This window comes from Andrographis paniculata, unplaced genomic scaffold (assembly GCF_009805555.1).
Source record: "Andrographis paniculata isolate CXL003 unplaced genomic scaffold, ASM980555v1 Contig14END, whole genome shotgun sequence".
Classification (NCBI taxonomy): Eukaryota; Viridiplantae; Streptophyta; class Magnoliopsida; order Lamiales; family Acanthaceae; genus Andrographis; species Andrographis paniculata.
In genome coordinates this window covers 2,173,998-2,194,465 of record NW_026137424.1, presented here as the reverse complement: position 1 = coordinate 2,194,465, position 20,468 = coordinate 2,173,998, and the positions used below count along the sequence as shown (strand labels likewise).

Genomic DNA, 20,468 nt, shown 5'->3' with positions numbered 1-20,468 from the left:
TAAATTAAAATATAAGGAAACAAAATCTTTATACACAAAATACACACCAACTATATGTGCCGAAAAATATAAATATAGCATACAAGACATAAGCTCGTAGCACACGACATATTGAATAATATTATTGACACTAAGATAAGGATATCGTTTCTTAATTTAGAAATTGTAGTATCTACATAATATAATTTATATTCTTACAACTTACAATATATTACACAAATGTTATTATTTTTATATTACACAATATTAATAGGGATGTTTTTGTTTTTTTAACTACAAACTAATATAATACTAATATTTAAAAATTAGCGTATAAAAAACAAATGCTACTTTTCTTAGGGGGGGAGTAGAATTTTTTTTCTCTTATCACATCACTTAATTGTCAAATTATATTATTTAATAGTATTCATCTAAATTCTCGTCCCGAAAAACATATATTGTACGATATATGAGACGGAGGGAGTACAATACACTATTTATATTTATATATCATGTGAACTAATAGCACATTACAATAGTCTATACAACACATATTTCTGTCTATAATGTCTAACTTACTCTATTTAATTAAAAGTATTTGAAAATAAATCTAAATAATTTTTTTTTTTTAATAAATAGGCTAAAACGTAAACCTTGATAAGTTGTATGGCCTAATCACACCCCTAGTCGAGGTCGAGAATTTAAATGTTCTTACTTATTTGAGCGAAATTTATGGTAAATATATATTTTGAAGTATTTAATCAAAATGAAGATGTCGACTTCTTATGAATTCTTTGAATACAGCCAAAATAGATGATCCATGTAGTTGGCAATGTAATCGACGCACGTGAAGAGGACAATGGCTTAGGTGGCTTAGTCTCCGGCCCCATGCAGTTTCGCCGGTGCTCAAAATTAAATGTCAAAATCATACTCCAAAATTTGTATACAAAATTTTATTCGAATGGAGATTTTATGCATATTTTGTTTTTGTTAAATATAACAAAATTTAAACAATTTTAGTGTGTTTTGCGAATAGGAATAAGTTTTTTTTTTTTTTTTTTTTCATATAAAGTATAAAAATTGTGTAAATAATATAAACATAATGAAGGTGTAATATATATATTTTAAAGAAGTGTGTGAGATTATTTTACAAAAAGAACACACATTAGTTTGGTTGAATACAAAAATTTAAAAATAATAATATTTTAATATTAAAGTTGGATATGTAAAAAATAAAATGAAGTTAAATTATTAAAAGATTGATAAGGTAACAACAAATTAATTATTACTTTCTCTTTTTTTTTGTCATTTTTTTTTTGTCATTCAAATTTATTTTTATTTTATTTTTAGTAAAAAAATACAATTTTTTTATGTGTTATTTATCCTAAAAAAAACTATTTCTATTTTATTTATTTTTCTTAAAATATGTGGGAACATTTTATTTTTTTTTATGAAAGAGAAAGTATTTGTTAAAGTAATAGTAATAAAATAATGAACAAATAAAATTATTTATTATAAATAATTTGTGAATAAATTTAGTGAACGATCCAAAAATATAATTTTAGCATACAAAAATATTATATTTATATTAAAAAACGCAAGTGTGTATGTGATTACCCAATTCACCAAACAACTTTTTAATAAGCAATATTTTTATTCTTTATAAGATCTTAAAAGTAGATTAAGGATTGAATGAAGATTGATTTTATTTTATGTGTTGATTACTTTTAAGCCCTAAATAGTATTATTAGTGGTTTAACCCTAAAGCAAATTTCTTTCCCACTAAACTTTTTTGAATTTGGCAATCGAATCTTATTTTATGCTCTTTCATTACTAATTTTTGAACACAAATTGCTAATATTCCATTTGAGATTTTTCTTGAAAAAATAAAATAAAATAAAATCAATTTTAATAGATAATGGTGGAATAATTTTGATAAAAAAAAAAAAAAAAACTTGTGATTCATATTATTTTAAAAAAAAAAAAAATCACATTGAAGATTTGTTCTCTTTGACTTGTTTCAATTTGTTTATTATGCAATCTTTGTGAATTTCTAGTAAATATAGATTTGTGTGTGTGTATATTTTACTCCCTCCGTCCCATGTAATATGGGTGTATTACTGTAGAGACGGGAATTTAGGTAAAGTATAATTAGTAAGTAATTAAGAAGTGTATTAGTAAAAATAATTATAGATTACGATTAAGATAAGTAAATAGTTTAATTAAAATTAAGAACATTATAAAATTTAAAATGCGATCAAAGTGCATAATTATATTTCCAAAAATAGAAAGGACAAGTTAAGTGGAACGAACGAAAATAGAAAATAGAGACAAATTATGTTGGACGAAGAGATTATTTTTTTTACTTGTGGTCACTATTCATTTATACTCATTTAATTTATTTTCTGAAAATATCATATTATATATTTACTTTTTATTTAATATATAAAAGTTATTCAAAATATTACATCAAAAAAATTTATTAGTACAATTCAATGTTTGTTAACATTCTAAAAACACAAAAACACAATATAGAGCTTTGTTTAGTATGTAAATCTCATTTTTTCTTATAAAACTTTAGCCGTTCGAGATAATTATACTATTTTTTTTTGTTATCCGTAAAACTTGTATATAATTTATTTATAATAAAAAAAATTATCCAATCATAATTTTATTACTCATAGTTTAACAAATAACAACCATTTTGTCACTATCTTTTTTACTTACTCTGTTATTTTTTTTTAAAAAAAAAAAAAAAACTCCTTAATAAAATTTTCATGATATTTTCACTTTAATTTTTATTTATCTAATTTTTATATTAAAATATTATTTTTTTTAAATTTTTGTATCAAAGTAAAACAACATACATATCTCGAACGAAAGACATAATATTTTCTTTAATAAAATCTCATTCAAACTTTAAAATTTAACTATAAAATCAAACTTCCAATAAACGAACCAAACACTACACTATATTAACATTGTTCAAATATAATTCAGTATATATATATATATATTTTATTTTTTTTATGTCGTTTTAAGCGGCTTGAATTCATCCAATATCATGCACCAAAATAATTTTTTAAAAAAAACTAAAATTAGTTTAGTTTATTTTATTTTTTATTTACTACACAAATATCATGATTTATAATAAAGATATAATTTCTTTTTTCACAAAATAGCACATTCAATTTTATTATTTTTTTTTTAAAAAAAAAAAACAAAACAAAACCAATGTTTAAAAGATTTCATATTTTTTTAATAGTGTTTTTCAATTGTACAATTTTCATATAAATTATTATGAAAATACAATTAAACAATCTCCATCCGTTTCATATCTATGTATTCATTTATTTTTTTGTACAGAATTTTAAAAATATTAGATTATATTGTGATATAGTATAAATAAAGTATAAATGATTACATAACCTTTAGTATTGTGTGATATAAAAGTAATGACATTGCGTAATACATTGTAAGTTGTAAAGGTATTTGTAATGTTAGTTATATAGTACAATTATTAAAAAAAAAAAAAATGGATTTGTTATGGGACAGACCAAAATTGAAAAATGAATAATTTGTTAATAGACGAAAAAAAAAATATAATATATACAGTGTTTATTTACAAAAGTCAGTAAGTTAATACAAAATATTATTTTGTTATATTACAGATATAAATTTTTATGATATAAAAAATAAATTTATAAAAAATATAAAATGGACAAACTTTTATGCACTAATAATGGATTTTATTTATTTTTGTTTTTTTTTTATTTTTATTTAAATATATGCAGTATGCAATTTTATTTTACTTTCTAATGTCGTGGAAACTTGCCGCCTAATTTTTAAATTTAGTTTTCAACTATACCATACGTGACAAAACAAAATCAAATAACTTAGAAAAATTTGAGTTAAGTCACCTTCACAGTATTAAATCACCCAATTTAATTGTAAATATGAGTAAATGTTCTTTTTCATATCAATATCACATCCTCCGGCCGATTTTGTATGTTACCTTTTTTAAATTAAAATTAAAAAGAAAATCTAAAATATTTGCAATTTTCTTTATTTTACATCCAAATTTTCACATTTACATTTATCAATACAATTTATTAAAAAATCATAAATAAAAAGTAAAGGTAAAATAGCTAAAAACAATTATTAAAAAGAAAAATTATTTTTATTATATTTTATTTTAGTCTTGTAACAGAAGCTTGTATAGACATTGTTTAGTAAGTGCTTTTTTTTTTTTTGTCGCTAATGGTTGGAGATGCACACGTGGCATTCGCCTGATAGTCGGAACACACATTATCCGCCAAGTAGACGAAAAAAAATAAAATAAAATAAAATAAATTATAAGACTAAAAGGAAGAGTTTAGACGCGGGACTACAAAATATTTATATGTCCAACTAGTGGCGCCTACCCTGGTGGATACCGGTGCTCCGCGTGCCAAGAGGATGTCACGTGTGCATTTCCGGCACCAAATGATTAATTATGAAAAAAAAAAAAAAAAAAAAATCACATACAAAATGATTTTGATACAAATTTTAATTATGAAATTAAAATGATTAAGAAAATTCAATTTTCAAAGTAAAATAGTCTCTCCGTCTCATAATAAAGTATTCATTTTTTTATTTTAGTTCGTCACATAACAAAATATTCATTTCATTTTTTTTAGTAACTGTATTATCTACCTAACATTACAAATATCCTTACAATTTACAATATATTACACAAATGTCATTACCTTTATATCACACGTACTAATAAAATTATTTTAGTTATTTATACTTTATTCCTACTATATCTTAATATAATACTAATATTTCTAAAACTACGTGCAAAAAACAAATGAATATTTACTTATGAGACGAAAGGAGTATCAAATTCAAGTCAAAATCCTAACACACAGTATATATTCTAATATAAATGTATAAAATACTACTCCTTCAGTTCCTAATATGGTAACATTGTTACTGTAGGTACAAAATTTAGAAAAAATATGATTAGTAAATAATAAAAAATATATTAATAAAATTAATTACAATATAATAGATTAAAATTATAATTAATAAGTCTAATAAAAACCTAAAAGTTTATAAATTTTAAAATTTAAAATATAATTAAAATATAAAATACTTTTTTTAAAAAATGACATAACATGTAAAACAAATAAAAATAAAAAGCTTGACATGATATTTGAAACATAAGTACATTATAATCAATTTTATTGTATGAACAACCATATACTCCCTTCGTGTCCAATTACAAAAGTAAATATTTCATTAAATACTTCACTTTTTTTCAAAAGTACCCTTACTTTACATCACATCATTACTTTTACACCAAAAAACACAAGAGCAAAAATATCATTACACTACTTTTGACGGGGGAGTATTAAGTAAAACATATAGAAAACCCACAAGTTTATACTCTTTATATCCGCTCACAAAGTATTTTGATTTGTCATTTTGATCGTTCAAATATAAAACTATATATTATAAATATTTATGAATGTATATTTATTTGCATCAATATTATTATATTAAATTAAGACACATGGGCAAAATAATATTTACACACAAAAGCCTTCCAAACTAAATATATAAGGATGAGATGGGTCGGGTTTAGATCCGAACCCATATATATTGTTAGATCATTTTTTTTTTTCACCTAAAAGAATTTATTAAATAATGATAACAACAGCAACAATAATAAAATTCAACTTCATAAATAAAAGGAAACAAATTCCAAATGACGTCACTGCTACTAATGTGAATTTCATTGCAAAATTTATAATATAATCATATAAACAATCTCAATAAAAAAAAAATCTCTTCTTCAACTTTGGATAAAATCCCCAGTTCTTCGATCAAGAAGATCATAATGCAATGTCAAAACACTGTTAACACTATATGCTCATCAAACTAAATGTTTTGGCATATTAAAGATCATAATGCAAGTTGTACACTCAAGCTTTCGACTTCTAAGATCATTTTCGTAGCTCATACTCATCATTCATCATCGAGATTTAAGTGAATTTACCTGACCCGAAGCTCGAATACATTTAGCCATCTCACGGGCCAACTTTACGACTTTGAGATTACAAAATCTTCCACTTTTGCTCCACTGCATTTGTAATTATAGATATGCAGTACGCAGCGCTCAACGGATATTCAGAAACTGCAGCAAGAAGGCGTAAGAATAATTCGAAATATTAAGATAGATACAAAAGAGTGAATCTAAAATAGTAAATAGTAGTTGCACGTAATGTTTTATGAGAGAAAATACTACTCCCTCCATCTGGAATTATTATGACAATCTTTTTTTTATTGTCCCCAAAATTTATGAATAATCCATTTATAATAAAAAAAAACTGTATCTACTCACAATTTTATTACACCCCTATTTTAACAAATATTCCCTATATCCCACAAAATTTATTTTTTTTAAAAAAAAATATATAATGTATTTTAAATTTCATAATTTATAATTTTTATAATCTTAATTAAATTAATTAATTATCTTAATGTAATTATTTGTATTATATAATAATTACTTTTACTAATATATTTTTTAATTATGTACTAATTATACATTTGCCTAGATACTCTTATATAGGGGTAGCTGGACAACTAAGGTGGGACGGAGAGAGTAACAACTAATTTGTCTCTACTTTTTCTATTTATCATATTATTATTTTTTTATTAATTCTTAATAAATTTTTAATTATATCTCAACTTTATTTTTACCCAGAGTCTCCATATCCAATGAAAATGGTATAAATATCCCGGACAGAGAAAGTATGTTTTTATACAAAATCACAAGACTGCATAGCAAAAAAACTGAAACATAATGAACAGAAGAGCATACACGTCCCCATTAAAAAAATGTTTGGGTGTGTGAAACATATGTTCGAACACAGATTTAATCAATTTTAACATTGATTTAAACAGATTAAATCAATGTGCGAAAGAATTACATTATTACAAATGGGATGAACTGAAACTCGAGCATAAGACAACTTTTTTCTTAACAAACCAAACATGATAAGTCATGTATAGTGTCCAAGAAATTATCGAACAAATGCAAACATGTTCAACATACACAACCTTGAACATGAAAGATCTAATTTATATGTATAACATAACATAGGAGAACACAAACACGACGATCATATACATGTCTAGAAGCAATAGAACTAAATTCATTCATCAGCTATATTTCCTAAGTGCATAACTTCATTTCTTTCTAATCACATGTTTAAATTAAGTCGGAATAAATCCTTGATTGGATTTAATTTAGTTATTGATAAAAACAACTTATAAGATTGATAATATTATCCTTTGCAAATAATACTTTCACATTCACACTCCAAAATTTTTTGCTATTATTTCTAACGTACTATCCCAAAACTTTTACAATTTGTCTTTATTTACACACAGTTTTTCCCGTTTTACTTTAAAAAATACAATCTACAAAAATTTTCAAAACAAAAAATGACAGAAAAATAGTAAAAACTATAAATTATATATTGCCTAAAACCCATGGAAAAATGTGTGTTAGTTTGGATTTCATCATTATTCAACCCAAACATTTCCCAATAAAATACACTATGTTCTCTCACAAAATATTACGTTAAGATATTATTTGAACAAAAATTATGCTATTTCACAAAATAAACATGGCTACAAAGAACAAAAGCAAAGCAATCAAACGACAAAAAAAAAACACAAAAATTCAAGCTAAGTCACATTAAAGCAATAGTAAAGAATTAGCTTACTTGATAAATAATCTTCTACATAGTTTTCTTCAATTTTACCGTGGGACATGGCTCCAACCTATCAACCCATTAACAATTATTTCAGCTAAAAGAACACCAAAAAAATGGAAACAACCCCGCACAAACAATAAACATGACATACCACAAAAACAAGATCAAGTTCGCTGTCGACGGTGCCAACATATTTGTGCATATCTACCAATTTCTCGGAGCTGTGTGAGAAACCTGTAGCAGATTCAATAAAACTTAATAATTATCAATACCCAAATCACATAAATCAAACATAGCCAAAAATGGGCACCTATTTTTCGACACTGAACAGGTAAATATTGGGTCACAGGATTCTTGATGAGGCGCAAGAGCTTCTCGCCCTTACCGGATGCAGTTATGTGCAGCTTTTGCAGCAATTGAACTGAAATTAATCGATGATTAGTGGGCGTTTCATTGACAATGTACAGACAGGTTTAATAAGTGGTATGCCTTACCCATTAGACCGGAAAATCGCTTATACGTTCTTGGCATTCGGACATGAGGTTTTATGTCCATAAGAAGATTCTGCTGTGTCCTCACGTACAATGCTTTCAATCTCCCACATTTGTTCACGCGGCTGTCTAAAATCGTTTGAATCGCCTATGAACATTGAAATTTCACGAGCGAAGTTCATATCCAATAGTTTCGATACACTAATTCGGTCTAATGAACATTTTACTAATCTAAACCACACGAAGTCAGATTTGGTGTAAAATCATCACAATTCAATCAAATCCTACACAGCACCAAAGATTCAATGAATATTGAAACCCTGAAAACATTGAAATTTCATGAGCTACATGAGAAGTTCACATCCAATAGTTTCGAATTACTAGTTCGGTCGAATGACTATTTCAAATAATTATAAACTATAAGAACTCAGATATGATGAAAAATCATCACAGACCCAATCAAATCCTACATAGCATATAACAGCTTCAAGGAATTCACAGGACCAATTTCGAGACAGAATTGCATTCAAACAGCTTCGAAATTTCTGTGTGGGTTCAACATAATCATCAAATTACCAAATTGAACTCAGTACGAACTCAAACAATAAGTTGAATCGATCAGTTCTGACCTGAAAAGCAATGTCCGGACGATAATCCGCAGGGTTGCGCTTGTTTTTCACGAGAAAATTCGCGTGTTCATCAGAGCTCAGGAGCTGATAAGTCTGCAATACATATATAAGCAAAACCAGGTGAAATTTCATAGGCCATTCCAAAAAAATACACGCATCGATGGATTATAATTCACGAACAGACCTTCCCAACTTTAGCGATTTCCAGAGAAGCTTTTTCGAGGATAAATATAACACCGGGCTTATTGTGACCCGAATCCACCGGAACCATCGGGATTCCAGGCATTGAGTCCAAAATTGATTCCGGTTGCGCTTCCGACGATTCTCCTTCCGTTCTCGCCTTCTTCGGCGACGGCGGAGCTTCACTGCCGCCGTCTATTTGGTCGGATTCGTCTTCCCGGTCGTACTTGTCGCCTTTCTTCTTCCTCTTCTGCCCTTTCATCCTGTACGCCCGCACCATCTTCGCTCCGGCTGCTAAAACCCTAACCGAAATCTCTCTCCAATACAACACCCGCGGAGAAAACTGCGAAGTTAAAAAAAAAATGTTAAAATAAACTCGATTTCCTTTATATGCGGTGGAAGTACCAAGCTGAGAGAAAAAAAAAAAAAAAAAACTCACCGGATTTCCAGCTGGCGGCGGCGCAACGTAGAAGTAGAAGAGTAAGGAAGGAGAAGAAGAAGAACAGAAGGAGGCGAAGTCGAAGAAAGGAAGGACAAAGAAAGGGGAAGAAATTATTGGCGGGGTGCAGGGGAGCGGCGGCGCTGTGGATTGTATTTCTGGTATTAGGGTTTTTTTATTGATTTTATTATTATTATTATATATATACTGCATGCCTAATAATTTGATGGGGATATAATATTTATGAAAATGAAACTATTGTTTTAGAATGGATAAAAATAGTAAATAATATTATTGTATTGAGATTAGGGGATGGAAGAAGTATATTTTTTATAAATTCTATTCAAATTTAAATTTATTTAAGATACTCTCTCCAAATATCTATTTTTCTATTTTAGATAACAAAGTATCTATTTTTTTTTTTTAATTGTACTATCTACCTATCGTTACAAATACCCTTACAACTTATAATATATTACACAAATGTCATTACCTTTATATCACACGTACTAATAAAGTTATTTTAGTCATTTTCTATTTTATTCCTAATATATCCTAATATAATACTAACATTTCTAAAACTACTTACAAAAAAAATAAATAGATACTTACTTTTGGGACGGAGAGAGTATGATTTTTTGTTTACCAAAATCTCTACTTATCATAAAATTTATAAATTGATATTACCTTTAATCCATTAAATTTTTTTATGATAAGTAAAAAAATTTATACTATACAAATTTTTATAACTTTTCACTAAAATTTAATAAAATCAAATTTTAAAGTTTATAAATTATTAAATACAATAGAATTTTATAGTACTTTTCAATGTCTAAATTGAATACTCTAATTTTAAAAATATTTTTAAAAATTTGAATAAAATAAATTCAAATATTAAAACGGATTAAAATTTTGTAAAGTCATAATTGAATACAAATACCTCCTTAATGTATTTTTGTAGATTTAAATTTGAATAATACTAAAAAAATTCAATAATTCTCTATATAATATAAATATATATTATAATAAATATTTAATAGATAAACAATTTTTAATAATAATATAAAAAATTCAAAATTGATCTAATATTTATGGAAATAATGAAAAATGTATTTGGCGGTAAGATTTTAATTTGATTTATTATTTTTATTTTTTTAATAAAAATGGTTTGTTTGTTTAGTGTTTTAGTTTGAAGTATATACTGTGGATAAAAAATTGTGTTATTTTTTATAAACACAAAATTTTTACAAATTATTTTTAATTTAGATTTAAAGCGGATCATATTTTGGGTCTTTTGGTTCTTTTTTCAGATCGATTTGTTTTTCAACTTAGTTTTCAATGGCTTCTTTAATCCGAAGAGATTTGATCATTGGTTTGACTTTTTCGGACTTTAGAGAGTTTTGGTCTCCGTGCGGGCGATTTGATCGTCGGCTTTGGATTTGATGTCCTCTTTAGACGATTCGAGGCTTTGATCTTTGATTAGGCTTTGCCGCATTTTGGAAAGTTTTGGTGTGTAGGCGATTCGATCATCGGTTTTTTATTTAATGTCTTCTTTAGACGATCCAAGACTTTGATATTTGCTTTGGTTTTGCCACTTTTGGAGGACTTTGTTCTCCCTGTGGACGATTTGATTATCGACTTTAGATTTGATGTCTTCTTTGGACGATCCACAACTTTGATATTTTGTTTGGCTTTGCCGCTTTTATAGGACTTTGGTCTCCGTATGAACGATTTGAATATCGACTTTTGATTTGCTTTCTTTTTAGACAATCCGAGGCTTTTATCTTTGCTTTGGCTTTGCTGTTTTTGGAGGACTTTGGTCTCAATGTGGGCGGTTTGATCATCGGCTTTGAATTTGATGTTTTCATTGGACGATCCGCAGCTTTGATATTTGGTTTGACTTTTCCACCTTTTGGAGGACTTTGGTCTCCGTGTGAGCGATTCGATTGATGTTTATTTGGACGATCCGCAACTTTGATATTTAGTGTGGCTTTGACGCCTTTTGGAAATCTTCGGTCTCCGTATGGGCGATTCAACGCTTTTGCAAAGAACATGAAAAATAATAGAGTCTAAAGACTTACTTATTTGCTTGAATCATCGATGTAACTTCGGTATGTAAAATAAACTAGCCATTACTCCTATTTATAGGAAAGGGGTGATCTCGGCTTCCTTTTTAAATGATGCCACATGGCGCGTCGTGATTGACCAACGGGAATATTTTATAATTTTTCCTTTTCCATCAGATTTTGTTTTCCATTCTCTACGGATTTGATTGTGCACCTTCATTTGTTTGTCAAGATCTTTATATCATTTTTTTTTTAAAGATATTAATTTATATACTTCATTTATCGACAAGATTAATTTATTTTGCCGCCAAATTTATTATGGCTCTGCAAGTAATATTTGGACGATATCTTCCATTTTAAGCAAATTTCAACATTTTATTGTGCAAAAATTAATATATGTGCATAATTAAATACCATATATTTATTTTAATAGAATTTTATTTTATTCCAAAATACATAATATTTAATTTAATTTAGGCATTTAATTTTTAATGCCTAGACACGTATATTTTATGTAAATGATATAGAATTGTGTAAATAATATAAAAAATACTGTATATATTATATATATTGATAATTGTATCAAAAAATTTTTTGTTGCAAGAACAAACCCTAAATTAAAATATTTATTGTTTTAATTACATCGTATTAAAATTTAATTTTATATCAAAATATCATATTAATATATACTTATATTATATTAAATAATTATTTTAATTTAAAATTTAATAATGTATTCAAAATTCAAATCTAAACCCCACAGATAAATACACGGCACCATTAAGAGTGTATTCTCTTTATATTTTATTTATTTTTTAAAAAAATTAATATATTACATATTTATTATTTTTATATTTATATAATTTTTTAATATTTTATATAAAAAATATTTTACATAATAAACACAATCTAAAATCCTTTCAAACCCATTTATTATTTGAACCAAAAGCGTAGACTTAAAACCCGACTTTAAAATTTACAAAACGCGACTACGAAGGTTCCGCGAAGAACACAGCCCAGCCCTAGATGTTTCGAAAAACGATTTCTTGTGTAGAATTAAGTCGGCGAAAAATATTTACTACTTAATTATTATGCCTCGTTTTATTTTATTTTTTCCATTAATCTGTTCACCATAGTCTCTGCTCTCCGCGTCGAAATGTCCTCCAGATTACTGCCATCAGAAAGCGCTATTTTTGTTCTTCAAGCGAAAGGGATTCGAAGGCTTGATTCGAAACCCTAGCCCACCGCCCGTGTGTTCGTGTTTGCGTGTTCAATTGGGGAAATTAGGTGTTGGGCTGGTCGGATCTTGGAGATCTAGGGTTGATTTTTGTTCGGTAAGATCGTTTGTTTTTGTTTATTGTTCATTGCTTTTCGTTTCGTGTTTTAATTTCTAATTTTGTTTGGAGGATTAGGGTTTTATTGTTTTGATTGTCCAATTGATTTAAATTGTCGTTTTTAGGGTTTGAGCTGATTGTGTCGTTGATCGTGGCTGTTGAATTTTATTCATTTCTGTTTCTTGCATGTTGTAAATTCGGATTTGGTTTAGGGTTTGGAATCGGGAGACATTTCCGTCGACTGTTGTGAAAATTTCGGTGGGTTTGTTTGTGTTTTATAATGTTTTGGATGTTTCAGGGAGTTTAGTTTTAAATGATTTGAATCGTAGGGTTTCTAATGTTCAATCTTGAATCGAAATAATAGAATTTGAATCTGATTATTGTTATTATTATTTTTTAAATGAAAAGCAAATATCGGATGTGATGTTTGAATCGGATATAAATTTTCCATTTGATGCTTTTATAATAATAATAATAATAATAATAATAATAATAATAAACAATTTGTAGTTTAAATTATATTATAGATTGCTTAGGGCGAAAACAAGTTCGGTAGCTATGGATGTGTTTCTTTGTGTTTATAATATGAGAATGGATTATTGTTGTTTTTGGTCCACTGCGGCGCTTGAGATCGAGGTATTTATGAGGATGGGATATTAATGCTTGTTACAGCATATGTTCTGTGTTTTGTGTGGGAGGAATGAACGGAAATCGTGCTAGCACTTAATTTTCATTACATCCCTAATTAGATTTTACGATACAGGAACTTACTTGTGGATTAGGTTGTAGTTGCATATATTGCAGACTACATTGTGGGAACGATTTCTTTTATGGAAAATGACCGTGCTAATGAACAACGGAAGAGAAAGCTCCTCCAAAGAGCGCGTGCGGAGCCTCTTTGATAAGGTATGTGGTGTTAGACTTCTGGATTGTAGTTTAATTTCTTTTTTGCCTTGTTCGTGTAATTCTTTTATATAGATATCATTATCTATCTATACATTTTTCTTGAAAATGGAAACAGTATAGCGATGTGTTATGTTGGATAAGAAATTTGTTTTTTTTGTCCTTAGAATGCTGAGTTGGAGACTAAGAGAAGGGAAGCAGCAGTGGCCCGAGTCCCTTCGGATCCTAACACATGGCAAACTTTGCGCGATAATTATGAAGCGATTCTCCTTGAAGACCATACATTTTCTGAACAACATGACATTGAATATGCTCTATGGCAACTGCATTACAAGAGGATCGAGCAGCTAAGGCGACTGCATAGTGCAGCTCAAGCTTCGTCTGATTCAGCTGCATCCCAAAATGGTAATGGTAATGGTCCGATTCGTGGTGGGCCTGATAGACTTGGAAGGATAAATTCCCAGTTCAAAACATTTCTCTCGGAGGCTTCTGGGTTTTATCATGATCTGATGTTGAAAATAGGAGCAAAATATGGGCTTCCGTTGGGATATTTTACTGACGATCCTAAAAATCAGATTCCGATGTCTAAAGATGGAAGCAAATCTTCTGATGTGCAAAAGGGGTTAATGTCATGTCATCGTTGCTTGATCTATCTTGGGGATCTTTCTCGTTACAAAGGCATGTATGTGAAAGGGGATTCTAAAGCTCGTGACTTTGATGCGGCATCTAGTTACTATACGCAGGCTTCTTCCCTGTGCCCCGCAAGCGGTAATCCACATCATCAGGTAAGATCATACTTTCTGAGTCGTGGTCTACTCGTTCGAGCTTTATCTAGTGGGTTTTCAATTGATTATCTAAATTAAAGTTACTGTTTGTAATTTTCAGCTTGCTATACTGGCCGGGTACTCCAACGATGAATTGCTGTCAATTTATCGTTATTTTCGAAGTCTAGCCGTGGAGAACCCCTTTTCTACTGCAAGGGACAACTTGATTATAGCATTTGAGAAGGTACTTTTACATTTGCAAGCAAGTGTGATGACTGACGACACAATGCTCTTGTTATGAGCACAATTATGTTCTTAATTCATTTTTTATTTTTTAAATCTGTTCTGTGGGGATTGACATTTATAATTTCAAGGGAATGCTCGATTTTGTATATTAACTGTGAAAAAGCTTTAGCATTAAATCTAATTAACATATTAGGTTGTTTCATATTTAAAGTATATGGACAGAAAGCATGTGCCGTTCATGTGTTAATTTTGTCCACTGTAATTATTATAATCCACGCATGTAGCCTGCTACTGTGCTGGTTGTATTTCTTTCTGAAGTATGGCGGTGTATGCATGATATTTGATATTGGCTGTCCCTATGTGCTACGATAATCATCCTTTTGGCGAGCAGTTGGATAAGTTTTTTGATGAAGTGTGGAACTTTATCTTCTGTTGGAGATGTATAAAATGTTGGCAACGGTTTTAAATTCAGTTTTCTCGGTGACCCTGCATCTTACCACAGCATATTTTCTTTACTTTATAGAATCGTCAGAGTTATACCCTGATACTTGGTGATGCCAAGAAAAACAAAGCGAAGACGATAACTTCACGGGTGCCTAGAAAAGGAAGAGGCAAAGAAGACGCCAAGTCTCCGCTCAAAGAAAATAAGGTGAAAGCTATTGCTGTCAAGGAAGAAACACCAAGTAAAATTGAACTCTTTGGATTCTTTGTCACTCGATTTCTCAGGCTGAATGGCATTCTCTTTACACGCACAAGGTTTGTTTATAATTGCAGGAATAAATGACAATTATTACTGTAAAGTGATTGTTTACTGATGCGTGAATTTTTTTCTGTGATTTCAGCCTTGAGACCTTCGCCGAAGTTTTATCAGTGGTTAAAATTGATCTAATGAAACTTCTTTCTTCTGGGCTAAACGAGGAGCTCAACTTTGGATTAGATGCTGCTCAGTTCACCCTTGCAATTGTCAGGATGGTTGCGATTCTAATATTTACCGTTTATAATGTGAGCCGGGAGAATGGAAGCCAATCTTATGCTGATACTCTACAGCGTGCAGTGCTGCTTGAGAATGCATTCACGGCTGCCTTTGAATTCATGGGCTGTGTGCTTGAACGGTGTGATCAGTTGTACGAGCCTTCCTCGAGCTACTTATTACCTGGGATTATGGTTTTTGTAGAATGGTTGGCCTGTTGTCAGGATGCCGCAGTTGGAAGTGAAATGGAGGAGAAACAAGTGAACGCACGATGCTTTTTCTGGAATAAATGCGTCTCCTTTTTAAACAAGATACTGTCGAGTGGTTGTATGAGCAATGAGGACGAGGATGATGCAATATTTTCTAATATGACGAGGTATGACCAGGATGAAACAAATAATCGCCTCGCCTTGCCTGAGGACTTTGAGTTGAGAGGATTTCTCCCTCTTGCCCCTGCACAGCTCATCCTTGATTTTTCAAAGAAGCATTTTGTTGGGTATGGTGTCGAGAATAAAGAAAACACAGCTCGCGTACAGAGGATCATTGCGGCTGGAAAGTCCCTTGCTAATAATGTTCGAGTTGGTTGTGATGGCGTCTATTTTGACAGTAAGGTGAAGAAATTCTTGTTTGGCATTGAACCTCAGAAATTTGAAGAACCTCTGCTATCCATTGGTGGCCGACTGGACATTCCAGTGGGGGTGCATACGGATCTGAATACCGAATCGAAGAAAGTGGTAGCTGAGAATGCCGAAGACGAGGATGAGGATGAAGTGATTGTTTTTAAGCCATCTCTTTACGAGAAGCAGATGGATGACTTTTCAAGAAACATTTACTTCGGAAATGAGAATCAGGTGTCCGCCGTTGCCCAGGAGAGCTTTATAATTCCACCTGCATCGAGTTCAGTAAATCCTGCAGTAACTGTTGCAAATGAAGCTGTTAATAGCCCCTCGAAGTATCTTCATCCAGGCCAACAGGACGTAGGAATTTTGAACGGCTTGACTCATCTGAATTTGGTTGAAAATACTTTCCCGAAGAAAGAAATGCAAGATAACTTTGGGGCTCCACAAGTTTCTGGACCTTCGACACTCCACTCCCAGATTGTAGATAATCGCAACTACTCAAACCAGGTTCCACCGTCAAAATTTGAATCGATCAAGTCCTCTGTAGCATTCGCCGATGGGATTCCTGTAAATCTGTCGACAATTTCACCAGGCTTGAAAAAGAATCCTGTGTGTCGCCCTACCCGAAACATCGGTCCACCACCTGGCTTTGGCTCTGTTCCTTCCAAAACTGTGGATGAAACATTACCGAACTCAGTCAAGAAAAATGAGATCCATCCGATTCCAGAAATGGAAGATTACAGTTGGCTGACTGGATCTAAGACAACCTCCTTGAATCCGAATTTTGGTTTCAGTACTTTACAGAGCCATGTTAGCTCCACATTACCTTCTTTGTGTAACAGCGGTTTTTCCATGGGGATATCTGATTTCCCCTTTCCTGGGAAACAAGTATCAGCATTGAATGTCCAGAATGGTAATCAGAAAATTCCGCAGGACTATAAGCTTCTGGAACAGGTGAAGCAGGATAGGGAGCAGCCGCTGTTTCAAGAAGTAAATCAGCAGCCGATCAAGCCCCCACAGCAGTATCCGGGACAGCCTAGCTGGAATAGTCGTTTCCTTGTGTGACATGATAAGGGAATTGGTAATGCAGGTATTCTTTTTGCATCGTACATTTTAATTTGATCGAGATTCAGAACCTTTTTTTCCACACGTACTAAAGTTATGATCAATTAACTGCAGCGAATGTTCTTTGAGTGAGGTGCTGCTATTTGATTGATGCTGATGCAGAAGGATTGCTGTTATTAAGTTGTATGATGGTCTTGGAATGTCGCAGACATATGCTGTGGAATAGGTTCGTCTCTCTTCTCTCTCTCTCTCTCTCTCGATTATTTATTTATTTATTTTTTTGTTTTGCCTGTCATTCAATTTTTAATGATGCTCTGATTTGGTTAATTAAGAAACTATATACATATTATATGCTTTTGTCGATTTGGGGGTATAATCTTTTCAAGCTCAAATTTGATAGGAGCGCATAATTTAAATCTCCGGCTCAATACTTGTGTTTTAGCTTAAATCGTGCTCGGGTATGCTTGAACTTCACAATTATAGTAGGAAAATAAATTTGTAAATTTCGATTGGACTTCATAGTTACGTTTGTAAATATCAGAATTATTAATCTATTCAAATTTTCATAAATTTTCTTATATATGTATCTTATTTAGTTGGGCCATGACCGGTTTAATATGGAATTTGGCGGAGTCTTTTCCGAGCATGGTTGTTTAACTCTCACATTTTTCACCGTAATATGTTATCGTAACTTTTCTATTACTATATAGTATAGCGTGTATGTTATGGCTGTCTTTCTCCGATCCCTCAGGTTAGTTTGTTTTGTTCGTCATTTTATGCTTTAATCTATGTTTTTGCTCGCCTGAAATGTCTTTTTTTATTACAATTGCAGCTTGTGCCGAGCATGCCAGGTTTGGTTGATTGGTCGAATAGGTGAATTGCCGCGGAAGTGTAATAAAGTTGAATTACTTGTCGGTTGGGGACGAGAGAAAATCAAGTTCATTAAGACGAGTAGTTGGCATTATGGCCGGGTGATATGTTTCATCCTAAGCCCCATAAATGTCGGGACCAGACAGTTTGCGTCTGCATCTGCCGGGTACGTCTGCAATGTTGTTGGGGTGAAAATGGACTTTGTCCGGGTGTGGAAGTTTATTGGAGTCGAGCAATGTTTTTCTTTTTTCTTTTCTTTTCTTTTCTTTTTTTTTTCTTTTTTCCGAATGCTGGATTTTAAATAAAGTGCGCGATCCAGAAATGTAAGGTTTTCAATGGCTTTTTGTTTGATATTTGTTTTGGTAAAATGTTTTGGTGTCGAATTTGTGCAAATGCTGTTTGGAATCATCGATATTGTGGGATGCTGTTTTGTCGATGAACTTGTCTAAATGTGGCGTGTTTGTTTTGTTCGATATTGTGCTTATAGTCGATATTTTCCGTCTTGAGTTTGAGGTTTTTTTGTTTGAATCTATAGCTTTTACTTTTCGAGTGTGTTTTGAGTAAATGTTCGGTTAATTTGATATTGTTATATTCTGTCATTTTATTTTCAGTATATTTTAATTATCTTTTAAAAGTATATTATGTTTTAACATGTTTATTTTGAAAGAAATCTGTCTATCATATCTAAATTTGTAAGTTTTAATTATTATGAAATTTTTATAGTTTATTTCATAAGACATTTATTATTTATAAAATTTCTCAAAAACAATAAAAAATATAAAATATTTTATGTGAAAGTCAAAAGTAAAAAATTTAAATATTCAATTTAAAATAATATTCTTTCCGTCTCAATAAAGATTATTATCATAAATATCACATGTGAAAAATGTCATTTCACATGAGACCAAGGAAGTATAATTTAATATAAAAGACTGTAGTATATATTTAATTTGATATATTTTTTAAAAAAAATATTTAATGAACAGTAAGGATCTTTCAGAAAGCAACAATTAAGCAAATAACTTATTTTTTTCCAAAATTAGTTAGACTTTCTTTGTAATTATAAAAAAGATGTAACTAATTTTGATCGATGGAGAAAATATTAAATACTTTAGAAAATATATATACTTTAAATTAAATTAAATATATGGTCTACATTTAAAAGGGACCATTTTTAATAATAATAATAAAATGACAAATTTAGACACACGTAAGCATTTTTGTTTGAATTATATGGAAATAAATTTATGAAACATTATCCCTATTTTGTGTTTTATACATCTTATTCTTTTTATTATTTTTATTCATTTTACTAAAAAAATTATTTTCTATTCTAGTAAATTAATAATTACACACTAATATTATACTCTTTTCGTCTCTTTTGAATATATTTCTTTGAAATTTTATATTAGATTAAAAAATAATAATATTCTATGAAAATTTTGCTATTTTGCTCTTTGACTTCTTGTATAAAGTAATTATATGTGTAATTGTATATTTATAATTTAAATAAAATTTAAAGATATTTTGATATTATTATATATTTACTTTTACTAAAATGAGTGGGACAAACAGATAATAAGAATATTTTAAATTGAGACGAAGGAAATGATACCTTTAATTTTTATACTAAAATTATAAACATATTATTATAATATAGTTAATTTATATATAAAATAATAAAGATAAAAATATCAAAATTATTTTATATAATTTTGTTAATAATTAAATATTTTTATTTTTTAATTTACTTAAAAAAATTCAAATAATTTTTTATTTGAATTTTGGGACAAAAAATTTGGAATATTCTTGTAAAGGCTGGTTAAGAAATCGAATACGTGGTGGCAATCCTTTTCCACGTCCCTTCTTGACATTATAATATATAGTCAAGATATAGACAGACACTTACAATTAATTCAATTATCATTATAATTATTATTATTTCCTCCATCATAAGTAAATATTTATTTGTTTTTTACACGTAGTTTTAGAAATATTAGTATTATATTGAGATATAGTAGAAATAAAGTAGAAATGACTAAAATAACTTTATTAGTATATGTGATATAAAGGTAATGACATTTGTGTAATATATTATAAGTTATAAGCGTATTTGTAATTTGTAATGTTAGGTAGA

At 29.6% G+C, this 20,468-nt stretch overlaps 2 protein-coding genes across 2 annotated transcripts; one reads left to right on the top strand and one right to left on the bottom strand.

The window, feature by feature from the left end:
* Window positions 1-5,802: 5,802 nt before the first annotated feature.
* Window positions 5,803-9,653, bottom strand: LOC127259599 (uncharacterized). The gene is made up of 8 exons (XM_051287025.1): window positions 9,494-9,653; window positions 9,059-9,397; window positions 8,875-8,967; window positions 8,249-8,393; window positions 8,065-8,175; window positions 7,906-7,988; window positions 7,764-7,821; window positions 5,803-6,163 (listed from the first exon to the last, which is right to left on the bottom strand). Exons 2-8 carry the CDS (start codon window positions 9,332-9,334, stop codon window positions 6,084-6,086), a joined length of 846 nt encoding a protein of 281 aa, XP_051142982.1. The 5' UTR covers window positions 9,335-9,397; window positions 9,494-9,653; the 3' UTR covers window positions 5,803-6,083.
* A 2,926-nt stretch (window positions 9,654-12,579) lies between these two features.
* Window positions 12,580-18,804, top strand: LOC127258199 (nonsense-mediated mRNA decay factor SMG7-like). The gene is made up of 8 exons (XM_051284959.1): window positions 12,580-12,893; window positions 13,657-13,799; window positions 13,964-14,581; window positions 14,682-14,804; window positions 15,330-15,562; window positions 15,649-17,486; window positions 17,576-17,687; window positions 18,294-18,804. The coding sequence occupies exons 2-6, from the start codon at window positions 13,731-13,733 to the stop codon at window positions 17,459-17,461; spliced, it is 2,856 nt and encodes a 951-aa protein (XP_051140916.1). The 5' UTR covers window positions 12,580-12,893; window positions 13,657-13,730; the 3' UTR covers window positions 17,462-17,486; window positions 17,576-17,687; window positions 18,294-18,804.
* Window positions 18,805-20,468: the final 1,664 nt, after the last annotated feature.